At 36.9% G+C, this 12,956-nt stretch overlaps 1 protein-coding gene across 4 annotated transcripts in view; it reads left to right on the top strand.

The window, feature by feature from the left end:
* Nucleotides 1-6,664, top strand: part of LOC148945998 (ubiquitin-related modifier 1 homolog) — a 161,734-nt gene extending 155,070 nt beyond the window's left edge. For 2 of the 4 annotated variants that reach the window (XM_089097915.1, XM_089097914.1), the window contains 2 exons: nt 3,515-3,642; nt 5,663-6,663. In XM_089097915.1, coding sequence (XP_088954041.1) covers nt 3,515-3,642; nt 5,663-6,412 — 878 coding nt within the window. In that variant the 3' untranslated portion in view covers nt 6,413-6,663. Of the gene's footprint in view, nt 1-3,514; nt 3,643-5,662 lie in introns of all 4 variants that reach the window. The other 2 variants (XM_089097913.1, XM_089097917.1) reach the window with 2 other exon arrangements.
* The last annotated feature ends 6,292 nt before the right edge of the window (nt 6,665-12,956 follow it).

Raw genomic sequence — 12,956 nt, 5'->3', positions numbered from 1 at the left:
GACTGGACTGAGAAAAAAAAACTTGAGGAAGCAGTGAGAACTAGAGTAAGTGGCGTACTTTTGTCAAAATCCTGAGGGGGAGGGCAAAGTTGGAGCCAGTTTCCCAAATCAAATGAAAATGACAGTGAAAACGGAAATACGAGCAATATAGTAGCTAAAAAGTAAAGCTGTACTAAAGAAAACTGACCCGTTTCTGTGGATGCTTGAGTTACGCAGGCTGATGTTAGTTTTGACAAGTTTTTTGGAGAAACTAAATTTCAGCTGGTGGGGAAAACTAGGTTCATGAGGGGGAGGGGGGCAAACTGAGGTCTTTGAGTGCAGCCGCCTCTCCCCTCCCTATAAAAGGTGACGTCCCTGACTAGAGATATTGAACTTGAAATCAAGAAAAGCCATGCCGCCAGTTTTCTGACGGGAGATCGAAGTGTCTCGTTTTTGCTCGTTTTGATATTTTGGTTCCCAAAAATTTGGCAACACTGATCAAACAAGTTTTTAGCAAGCTACTGGCTCAACGCTAATACATTGAACGCTAAAATATGACATATTATCGCTGTGATATGTTGAGGAAGATTGTTCCTATTTTGTTTTTTATTTGTTTTAAATGAAAATACCAAAGAAAGCTCTGTTCAAAATATATAGGGCAATCACTCCCATGTCCTGCAATGGGTGTCTCCTTCAATGAAACTTTTCTATAGGGATAGGTATTTTTATGTCAAAATTACTATATGACGGATTTTTATTCGAGTTCCTTCACGTTCCGAGAAATAGTGAGTTTACTTGTAAGTATTGCTGTGACAAAACTTGTTCTTGTTTTTACTTGCTATTTTGCTCTTGGCCTGTTCTTTTTGTTCTTTTTCACTTGTTTGTTTATTTTCTTGATCTTTTACTTGTTCGTTTAGTATTTCCTCTTTTACTTATTCTTTAAGCTTCCACATCAATGAACTATGGTTCCGTGTTCATTTAACTGACTCAAAATTGACTTCGCAACAACTGGTAAATACAATAATGTTTTGCAAAAAACGGCGGGTTTATTTGGCTTCCCTTACGGACATAGCCTTAAGGAATAATATGACTGATTCAAAAAATTATTGACATCACAAACATTAGCCAGTAGGATCAAGAAACACTTTTTTACAAGGTAGCACAGGGCCGTAGTCTTCCCTTTTCTCTTTGCTTCCTATTTGAACCAACGTATTTATTGGACTAAAATTAATGTTATTCTAATTTTAATTTTGTGGTGGAGTGGACCCAATTGGACCAAGGCTCACCCCTCAAAGGCCCATTGCCGCCACAATCCAGGCAGCTGAGCTTGCAGAGTGACGTCACTGATCCTCACTCCAAGCCAGGACTTTGGAATTTCTTTTAGCAACACCAGGGTTGAACCTGCATCCCGAAGGACATGAAACTACAAGTCTAGTGTGACATTCATAACCTGTTGCAGCACCGTAGATTGGTACTCTGGTTGGCAATACGGTGCTGAGGTTTTGATCCCCTCCGCAGCAAGGTTGGGCGACAAGCTTGCAACTTGTCCCTGTAAAAAAAAACAGCAACTGATACATCGATTCAACGTCCTCTACGCCAGCAATGGTCCTGGAGGATCTCTGTCTTTATCTTATCTTTGTGACATCTACTTGGCTATGGCTGGGCCTACAACTGATTAAATAAAAAAAAACAAGTTTTTTTTTAACTGAAATTAAGGAACGACGTTAAAACTTAAAACGAACAGAAATTATTCCGTATATGAAAAGGGCTGTCCCCTCCTCAACGGCTCGCTCTTTATGCTAAAGTGTTTTATTGTTTTAAAAAAATAGAGTTGTGAGAAAGAGTCAAACTTTAGCGTAAAGAGCGAGGCGTTGAGGAGGGGACAGCCCCTTTCATATACGGGATAATTTCTGTTCGTTTTAAGTTTTAACGTCATTCCTTACTTTCAGTTAAAAAAACTTGTTTTTCTTTTATTTAATTTTTGAACGTTTTTGATGTAACGCAGGTTTTAATTTTGGCTCACCGTACACGAATAATTAAAAAAAAATTGCATATTAATTTTACTTTTCTTTGGTTAAATGGCTTTCTCGAAACTTGTTTAATTTTATTTAAGAACGTTTTTATTAGTAATAAATATATGTAACTTACGAATTAACTTGCGTAACGAACTTCTATATTCATAGATTTTTAATGTGTATATTGGGGGGCTCACCCCTAGTCAATACCTTGCTCTTTAAGCTAAAGCTCGAATTTTGTCCAAATTCTTTAAAAATGACCCCTTAATCACAAAGGCCGTTAATTAGAATAAATAGCACTTATGAAAGTACTAAAAAATCTTTGGCTTAAAGAGCGAGGTATTGACTAGGGGGTGAACCCAATCATATATGTAAAATTTTCTGTTTATTTTAAGTTTGATGTTGCTCCTTACTTTCAGTTGAAAAACTTGTTTTTTTTATTTAATGTCTGATGTTTTTCTTTAATAATGATGGGAAATCCGGTGCCGCTTCATAGCAATGTCCCTTCCCCCATGAAAACTTCCTTCATAGAAAGATCCTCCCATATAGCCCCCGACCCACCCCACCCCCACCCTCCACCTACCATAAAAAATCCCCCCTGAAAACGTCTGTATACTTCCCAATAACCAATACTAGATGTTAACATGGGGTAAAGTTCATAACTTTCAGCCCTACCCCCGGGGACTTCGGGGGATTAATTCATCCTAAAAACATATTTATCATATATTCGATCATGCTGAACAAAATGGCTATCTCAAAATTTTGATCGGGTGACTTTGAGGAAAACATGAGCGTGGGAGGGGGCCTAGTTGCCCTCCATTTTTTTGGTTACTTAAAAAGGGCACTAGAACTTTTAATTTCCGTTCCAATGAGCCCTCCCACGATATTCTAGGACCACTGGGTCGATACGATCACCCCTGGAAAAAAAAAACAAATGAATACGCATCCGTGATCTTTCTTCTGGCAAAAAATTGCAAAATTACATATTTTTGTAGATAGGTGCTTGAAACCTCTACAGTAGGGTTCTCTGATACGCTGAATCTGATGGTGTGATTTTCATTAAGGTTCTATAACTTTTAGGGGGTCTTTCTCCTTTTTTCGAAAATCAGCCAAATTTTCTCAGGCGCGTAACTTTTGATAGGTTAGACTAAACTTAATGAAACTTATATATTTGAAATCAACATTAAAATCTGATTCTTTTGATGCATATATTAATATCAAAATTCTGTTTTTTAGAGTTTCGGTTACCATTGAGCCGGGTAGCTCCTTACTTACAGTTCGTTTCCACGAACTGTTTGATGAACTCTATCATAAACTCTATAATGAACTCTATCATACCACGAACTGTTTGATGTATTTAATGTACCCAAAACATACATGAAAACCTGTTATTAGTGTTTTTTATATAGTGAGGAGTTTTAGTCTTTTCTTCTACTTATCAGTCTCCAATAGAGCCTTATCATCAGTACATTATTATAATTTATTGAAAATTTAATGTTTTTTGTTGTTTGATATTATAGGAGATGTCATACTATCAATAAATGGTGTTGATATGGACCATGAGGATCATCAATTAGTGGTTAATTATTTACAGCAATGTCCTGATCGAATTAGGATGGCCGTGCGGTTTGAAGATTGTGTTCGGAAGGTGATTATAAATCTAATTGGGTCAACAATCGCTCTTTGCAAGGCCGTATCCTGGGGGAGGGGTTAGGGTTAACTTCCCCCTCCCAAAATTTTTGTCCGACTTGTAAAAAAATAATAAAAATATATAGAAACAAATTTTGATGCGTTTTTTAAAGTTAATTTTGGAAAATCCCCCCAAAAAATCCCCCCCGAACAAAAGTCCTGGATACACCCTTGGCTCTTGTGACGAACCTGCCAGGCGAAAAGAACTATCAGGAATCAGTTCAAATATCAATCTCTGCAGTCAGAGACGTAACTAGGGTTTTCAGTGCCGGGGAACAGTAGTGGTTTTGCGCCCTCCCACCATCACTCCTCCTCCTAGATCATAGCACTGACAAAAAACGCAGTTTGGTACCCCTTCACGTGATGCACCCAGGGACAGCCGTCCCTCCTTGTCGTCCTCCCCCCCCCCTTAGTTACGCCACTGTCCGCAATGTCATTCACCACACTCAACTACTTCCTTTGAGAGATTATAGAAGGTTTTCACGGAAAGCTACTGTTTGCTCTTGAATAGCAATATGTAAATAGTTATGAAATGTGTTAAAAAAAAGTATGCCTTGGCCACTATAATATCACTCATTCGTTCTCTTGTTTGTAAATTTAAATCTACACCTCTAAAAAAATAAAGCTGTTAGCATAATAGATCTTGCATATTCTATTCTTTTGCTAATGAAAGAAAGCGACATTGTCTAAATAATTAATATTATGAATTCCTACCAAAGCTAGACCTGCAAAGGGAGGGGGGCCAACAAACCATCAGATAACCTATATACACTAAAGTCTAAATACCTGGAAAGGTAGAATTAACCGAGAAAAAAATTTGAACCGCTGAGAATTAATAAGAACAGGAATTATAATACTAATCAAAACAGGAACTAATTATAACAGCCATTACGTAAATAGTTGAGAAATGAATAAAAAAAAGTATGCCCCGACCACTGCAATATCAACATTACTCATTCTCGTAATCAAATTTTCAAATTAAAATCTGGGCCAACGAAACAACAGAAGATATTCTATATGAGAGGTTTGGCATATTCTATTTCGTTGCTAAATTAAATATTTCAATGTTTTCTAATGGATAATAATACTACTTTTTAATGTATGCTTGGTCTATAAGGAAGACATAATCAACGTACAAACACACTCACGGTAATATATGACAATGTACACGAAATTTTATGTTTTAGGGAAGGTAGGTCTGAACTAGAAAAGCTTAGAACCATTTATAACTAATTAGAATACTAATTGGAACGAGCAATAAGTAGAACACAGTTATGGCAACAATTATTGTTAATTGTTTTAAACAACTAGATGTGTAAAAACCTTCTTTATAGAAACAGTGGCTCCTAATTACAGTCAAAAACTGGAAACGTGTTTTCATTTCTTGCAACATTGCAGCAGTAGATATTTTCTTCCTCTGAAATTAGCCATTGAGGACCTTTTCTGTGCTTGGATTCATTGTCTTGTTTCCCTTTTTTGTTCGAAAATAAAAGTCAAAGAGATTAGTAAAACTGACTACAAAAAACATATATTTCAAATTATTCTTTTTTAGTTGGATATAAAATATTTTTCATTTATCTTATCTAATATAAAAAGTGTATCAACATACTTGTCCAAAGTTATTTTTTATCTACATCATTTCCGTCTTTTACCCTAGTGTAGCAGTTTTCAAACAGTTCGTGGTAAAGAACTATAAGTAAGGTCACTGCATATGTGACCAATATATCTAGTATTTTTATGAAATGTATCACTGTCTATTAAAAGGATTTTATCCCTATTTGAACTTTTATTTATCGAAATGACGCCTTGTTTTTGAATAAGACACAGTGGCATACTGCATTAAAACACATCAACGCAATTTAATGTGGCAACACAATTGATCACATTAAACATAATTAAAAACAAAGAAACAGAGAGTTTACTTTAAAAAACTAATTATGCGATCATCATTAAAAAATACCAATAATGATTTTTTTCAGGTAAATTTACATGTCAGATACGTGAAGCTACAAGCTGCTCTTTACGAAAGAGTAAAAGTATATAATCAGCTTTGTGAACATGAAAAACGGATTGTGAGCCATATATGTCAAAGGAAACGCATGACAGAACTTAGAGAAAGTAAAAGTGTTCAAAAACAACAGGATCCCACATCACAAGCTCAAGCAAAGATGTGTCGCTGTAAGTGCATGAAAAAATCAAAGAATTTAGGTGCCAGAAGCGAGACTCATTTAACAGATAATGAACAGCCAAGCAGCATAAAAGCTACAGAAATTAATGAGAAACTCAAAAGGTTTTCATTGCATTATCCATGCACCAATGACTCCTCACAAATTGAACGTAGCAACTATGCAAAAATAATTTCAACTAAATCAAAAAAGCAATCGGAGTGGAGATCACAGCCAGACATTCAAGAAACAGAACAGTTCAATGCCATGGCCTACGGTGGCTACGGCTTTGTATATGGCTATGCTATGCCGAAATCTCCGAAACATAAGCCCCAGACTTTGCCACGTGGTAATAAAAAAGATGAAGATATTTTGGAGGCGGGAATTCAGAGAACAGCATCTGCAGGGACTGAGCTTGCAAGTGACCAGGAACATTTAGCAGCGCGTAGGCATCTTAAATCAGCTGAAGATCTTTTGCTAAAACAGCAAGCGTCAGATAGGAGTTCCTGTTTCAAAAATGTTTATAGTGATTATAGAAATTCGAACAAATGCTGGTGGAAATAATGTGATAGATTATAAATCAAAATAATTTTAAGTTTTCTTTTTTATGATTAATTCAATTAGTTTATAAATCAATTTATAAATTAAGATTTGTTTTTCCTCTCCAATTTTTGGTATGTTATTTTTCTGCTCTCATATGGTTTTAATCAGTTAATGCAACACAAAAATTTTACTTTTATTTTATAACTGAGAATCAACTCTATCTATTCACCGAATTAAATTTTTGGAATTTGGTGTGCATGGTTTTCACAATAGATTATAAGAATCTGAGACTAATGAATTTAGAAATATAAGTATCTTGTCCAATTGGTACAAGTTGGCTTGTTGACTGCGTTGGCTTGTTGACTGCGACAGGCTTGTCGCAAAATCCCTTGTTTCAGTAGGGACACATAGTCTGAAATAACTTTTGTGGTTCTAGTGAGTGTTGCAAAGCTGTTATTATTATCCTGAAATCACGTAATAATCAATTACCAGAATAGTGGCTAGTAATCAAATAAGGAAAAGCTTAATAAATTATTTGTCTAAAGGAATATATGAAAATAATTGTAAGATATATTTCCCAACTCTGATGCTTCAAGTTAATTTAGGTAACCACGAGGACTGGATTGTCCTTCACTTAGGGCAATCCGAAATGGAGGGTCGTGGCCAGGACCGGTTGCCCCTTATGGCACGGATGGGGAGCGCCAGAGTCAATATTTTTTTAAACGTTACAACTGTTTGATTTAATTCACGTAGAGCTACAAAAAACTTTAACCCCTAACGGAGAGCAGGGGTCATAAATTGAATACATAATCAGTAGAACATGTCATAAATAGAATAATACATTTCGTCATAATCATAATAATACCGAAAAGTAGCTTAGCTAACCAAAAAAAAAAAAAAAAAAAAAACCCTCTTTTCTAGATGTTTTTTTTTTTTTTTTTTTGCATTGCAGTCTTCATGTCTAAAAGACTTGGGACAGACATAAATTTCAAGGTTACAAAAAAATTTGGGGCCATATTTGGCCCATAAGTGGTCACATAGTAGGTTTTTTCACTGTTCGCAAACATTAAATTTAAACGACTTCATTTGTGCCTACACCAATGCTCTGTTGCACAAGATCATGGACCTGCAGGAATTTTTTTTATCTAATTTAACATCATTCGTAAAAAGCTGAAAGTTGAATAACAGTTTGGATTTCTCTTATAATTAAACAAAACAGTACGAGACCTAAGCAGCACCGTTGAGGAACTCCATTATCATAGGCAGCGCAATCGTGCTGCCTAAGTAAAGAACGATGTTGGCACAATGTATTTTTTTTTCCATACCAGGGGACTTCGTATCGAAGTCCCCTGGTATGTCGTAGAAACTTCGAAAAGGGCTAAGTCAATTGGAAATTGGAGTGGCTAGTGCCAACTAGCCCCCCCCCCCCCTCCTATGCCAATCATTCTCCCAAACACATCCAATCAAAATTTTGAGATAGCCATTTTGTTCAGCGTAGTTGATTTCCAGATAGAAAATACGTTTTTGAGGAGGACACTCCCCCACAACCCACAGGGCAAGGGTTTTAAGTTATGTCCTTGGGGCATATAAGAATGCCCCCAGGTGTTGGCACAATGTATTATTTATCATTTTTTTTTTCCTTTAGAGCAGGGCACTTCGTATCGAAGAAGTTGTCGTAGAAACTTCAAAAAGGAATCATTCAATTGGAAATTGGAGTGGCTTGTGCTTTTTTTAATAGTAGAAAGTGATTTGCAGGCAACTGACATCTCATCCATACCCACTATTTCCTAAAGAACATACGATCAAAATTTTTATAATGCAATTTCACTCGGTATAGCTGATTTTCAAAGAGAAATTAAGTTTCTGAAAAGAAAATTTACCCGGTGCCCCCAGAGCAAGGGTTGTAAGGCATGCCCAGGTGGTATATAATGTTTTTATAGAAGGCCTTGTCGTACAAAGTTTAAAATAGCATTTCTCGAATGGAAATTTAAAGAGCTAGTGCCCATTTTAATAGTCGAAAGTGATTAGAGGGCAACAAACCCCCCTCTCACGCTATTTCCCCAAACATATCCAATCAAAATTTTGAGATAGCCATTTTATTACCATGAGATAACCATTTAACCTTTTCCCCAAACACATCCAATCAAAATTTTGAGATAACCATTTTATTCACCGTAGTTTCAAGTTCTGGAAATTAGGTATTTGAGGATGACGTGCCCCCCCCCCAAACCCGCCGGTCAAGGGTTTTAAATTATGCCCGGCGGGCGGGTAAGGTTTTTATAGAACGCGTTGTCGTAGAAACTTCAAAAAGGGCTCATTCGATTGGAAATTGAAATGGCTAGTGCCCTTTTTAATAGTCGAAAGAGATTGGAAGGCAACTAACACCCCTTCTACGTCCACCATTTCCCCAAACACATCCAATCAAATTTTGAGATAGCCATTTGGTTCCACGCAGTTTAAAGTTCAGGAAATTATACCTTTGAGCAGGACACTCCCCCAACAGTCTTCAGGGCAAGGGTTATAAGTTATGCCCTGGGGGCATATAAGTTTTTATTGAAATCTTTATCGTAGAAAGTTGAAAAAGGACTCATTCGATCGGAAATCCAAAGGTCTACTGCCCTTTTTAATAGTCGAAAGTTATCTGAGGACAAGTAACCCCCCTCTCATGCCCACCTTTTCCCAAACACATGCAATCAAATTTTTTAGATAGCCAGTTTGTTCAGAGTAGTTGATTTCCAAATAGAAATTATTTTTTTGAGGAGGAGACTCCCCCACAGCCCTCAGGGCAAGGGTTTTAAGTTGTGCCCTTGGGGCACATAAGGTTTCTAGAGAAAGTAATGTCGTAAAAAATTCAAAAAGGATTCACTCGATTCGAAATTTAAATGGCTAATGTCCTTTTTAATTGTCGAAAGTGATTGGAAGGCAACTAATACCCCTTCCACTCCAACCATTTCCCCAACAAGTCCAATCAAAATTTTGAGATATTCATTTTTTTCCACGCAGTTTAAAGTTCAGGAAATTATACCTTTGAGCAGGACACTCCCCCCACAGTCTTCAAAGCAAGGGTTATAAGTTATGCCCTGGGGGTATGTAAGGTTTTTACTGAAATATTTGTCGTAGAAACTTGAAAAGGGCTCATTCGATTGGAAATTCAAAAAGGCTAGTGCTTTTTTCAATGGTCGAAAATGATTTGAGGGCAACTAACCCCCCTCTTACGCCCACCTTTTCCCCAAACACATCCACTTAAAATTTTTAGATAGCGATTTAATTCAACGTAGTTGAAAGTTTTGGAAATTAGGTCTTTAAGGATGACAACCCCTCCCCCTCCCCCACAACCCTCAGGGCAAGGGCGGTAAGTTATGCCCTGGGGGCATATAAGGTTTTTATTGAAAGCGATGTCGTAGAAACTTCAAAAGGGCTCATGCAATTGGAAATTGAAAGGGCTAGTGCCTTTTTTAATAGTTGAAAGTAATTGGAGATCGACTAACACCCCTCTCACGCCCCCCATTTAAAACACATCCAATCAAAATTTTGAGATATCTATTTTTTTCAACGTAGTTGAAAGTCCTGGAAATTAGGTCTTTTAGGATGATAACTCCCTCAGTGCAAGGGTTGTAGATTATGGCCTGGGGGTATATACGGTTTATATAGAAAGTTGTTGTAGAAATTTCTAAAAGGGCTCATTTGATTGGAAATTGAAATTGCCCTTTTAATAGTCGAAAGTGAGTGAAGAGTGATTAACCCCCCTCTCACGCCCACCATTTCCCCAAAAACATTCAATCAAAGTTTATAGATAGTTATTTTGTTCAACGTAGTTACATTTCCGGAACTTATGGATTTATGGATGACAAACCCCCCTGAGCCACAAGGGGAAAAGTTATAAGTTATGCCCTGGGGGCACACAAGGTTTTTATAGATAGAGTTGTCGTAAAACTTCAAAAGGCGCTCATTCAATTGGAAATTGAAAGGGCTAGTGCCCTTTCTAATGGTCAAAAGTGATTGGAGGGTAACAAACCCCCTTTCATGCCTACCATTTCCCAAAAGACATCCAATTAAAACTTCCAAATAGCCATTTTGTTCAAAGTAGTTGAAAGTCCTGGAAATTAGGTCTTTGAGGATGACAACCCCCCCCCCCGCCCTCAGGGCAAGGGTTGCAAGTTATGCCCTAGGGGCATATAAGGTTTTTATTAAAAGCGTTGTCGTAGAAACTTCAAATGAGCTCATTTGATTGAAAATTGAAAGGGCTAGTGCCTTTTTTAACAGTTGAAAGTGATTGGAGAGAGACTAACGCCCCTCTCACGCCCGCCATATCCCCAAACACATCCAATCAAAATTTTGAGAAAGCCATTTTGTTTAACGTACTTGAAAGCTCTGGAAATTTATTAAAGTTATAAAAGTAAAAACATTTATATTTTTTCAGTAAAGTGCAAATTATGTTCTGGCCTTGGGAAGGCACAGGAGGTTCGAGCCCTACTTTATGATTAGTTTATGCTCGTTTTGAGTTTGACTCCGTTATTTATTGTAATGTCTGTTCGTTTTGGGTTTCATTTATTTATCGATGCTGATTTGGGGTAGTTTCACGTTTGGTAGATTATTTGATTTTATTTTTGCTTATTTTTTGTTTAATGGAGTTCTTTACTTTTCTTTGAAAAACTTATTTTGTGGAAAAAGTTTTTTTAATTAATCTAACTAAATCGGTTAATCGCATTAAGTTGCAGAATTTTTACTCCATCTGCGGTACGACTCTATTGTTTGATGATTGATGTTTCGGTAGCTTACCATCCAATCATTCTTAATTTCAGACTTTTTAACTAGAGTTGATAATTCTTGATGTTGTCTTACCGTTTGTGTGCGTCATGACTCTTTTGCTGTTTCCTGTTCTTTAACGGCATTACGTTCTAGAATAATCGATGCCGTCTCTGGCACGACTCTATAGTTTGCTCATTATTTACTGGCGTTTTGGTGGCTTACCATCCGGAATTTAGTGATTTTAGATTTTTCTACTAGAGCAGATAATACTCGATGTTATCTTACCATTTTTGGGCGATGACGTTTCGTCGTTTCTCATGAATTGGTGACTATTTGGCTGTGTTCTAATTATGGTCTTATTATATTTCGAAATTCTCGATCCTATCTTTGACAGGGATTGTTTTTTAGTCGCAGCAAGTATTAAGTCTTTTAACACGAATAATTTTTTTCATGATTTTATCGTCAGGAGTTAAGCAGTGTTGGGTCCTATCCCCATTTATGTGAATTATTTTGATAAATTTTGTCCTAAGGAACATAGCGGAGGCTATGGGAGAGCTTGGAATCAAATAGGGAACTAAGAAACTCCTAGATGTAAGTAATGCTGATTGTTTGAGCGTCCCAGATAAAAACGCTAGCGGAATGACTGAATTTTGGTTGCTTTGAGGGGAGGGTTGAGGGTGCAAGAATAGGTTTGAAAGTTAATTTTAAGAAGACCAAGTCAATAAGACCGGGAATACGTGAAGGTGAAGAAGTGATGTTGGGTAACAAGAAGATTGATCAAGTGAACAGCTTCACTTACCTATGTAGTATTGTTAGTAAAGATGGTTGGTGCAGTGAAGACATAAAAAGTAGAATAGCCAAGGTCCGGGGTGTTTTCTTACAATTGAAATTTTTTTTAGAAGAATAGGAAGATAAGTCTGCGAACCAAGATTGGAATATTGGAAGCTAAAGTGATTACAGTAGTCAAGTATGGTTCAGAAACTTGGGCGCTCTGAAAGACGCAGGATTCATTAGATGTTCTCTAGAGAAATTGTCTATGGACAGTTTTGGGTACCTGTCTGACTGACTGTAATTCAAACAGTAAGCTACAGGAACATATGGTTCTATCTTGCTTTCTAGGGCTATAATGAGAAAAGGGTTGGGAAGGAAAAGACACGTACTGCGGATGAAAGATGACAGATAGCCAGAGATTGTCCTGTTTGGCCAACAATCTAGGGCATAACGAAAATCTGTCTGTCTCTGAACGTGGTGGGAAAAGTTCGTAAGGAAGTATTTAAGGGAAATTGGAACTTATTGAGAGGGTGTAGAGAGTGAGGCTTCGAATAGATTGAGATGTAGGAGAAGCTTGCGTAGCTTTGTTGGCATCGGAGAAGTTTCGATTTCGTTGAATTAAGCCAATAAACTATATGCATGCAGGTTTTTAAAAGCGCATATAAGTAATATAATAGGCAGTGCCACTCTATAATAGCTAGAAACATCAGTGAAACTTTTAAAGGAGTTAATCTAATTAGGAATTAAAAATTCTAGTCCCTTTTTAAGAGTCAAAAGTGATTGGAGGGCAAGCATCCCTCCTCCCAAGAATATTCATTTTCCCAACACATCCAATCAAAATTTTGAGACAGCCATTTTGTTTGGCATATTAGAACGGTCCAGCAACTAGCTCTCTATGGATATTCGGCATGTCAACCCACACATTTATGGAATTTGCTCATTATGCTTTAAAATTTAGTGTTTCTTTAAAACTAAATCAAAAGGCACCGTGTGTATGCTGGTTGCCAATAAGACATCTCAGCAATATCTCAAGAACGACGGGAGA

This window comes from Artemia sp. Qi Xiang Cuo, chromosome 12, assembly GCF_049724085.1.
Source record: "Artemia sp. Qi Xiang Cuo chromosome 12, ASM4972408v1, whole genome shotgun sequence".
NCBI lineage: Eukaryota > Metazoa > Arthropoda > Branchiopoda > Anostraca > Artemiidae > Artemia > Artemia sp. Qi Xiang Cuo.
Note: the sequence above shows the minus strand (reverse complement) of the source record. Positions and strands in the feature narration are given on the sequence as shown.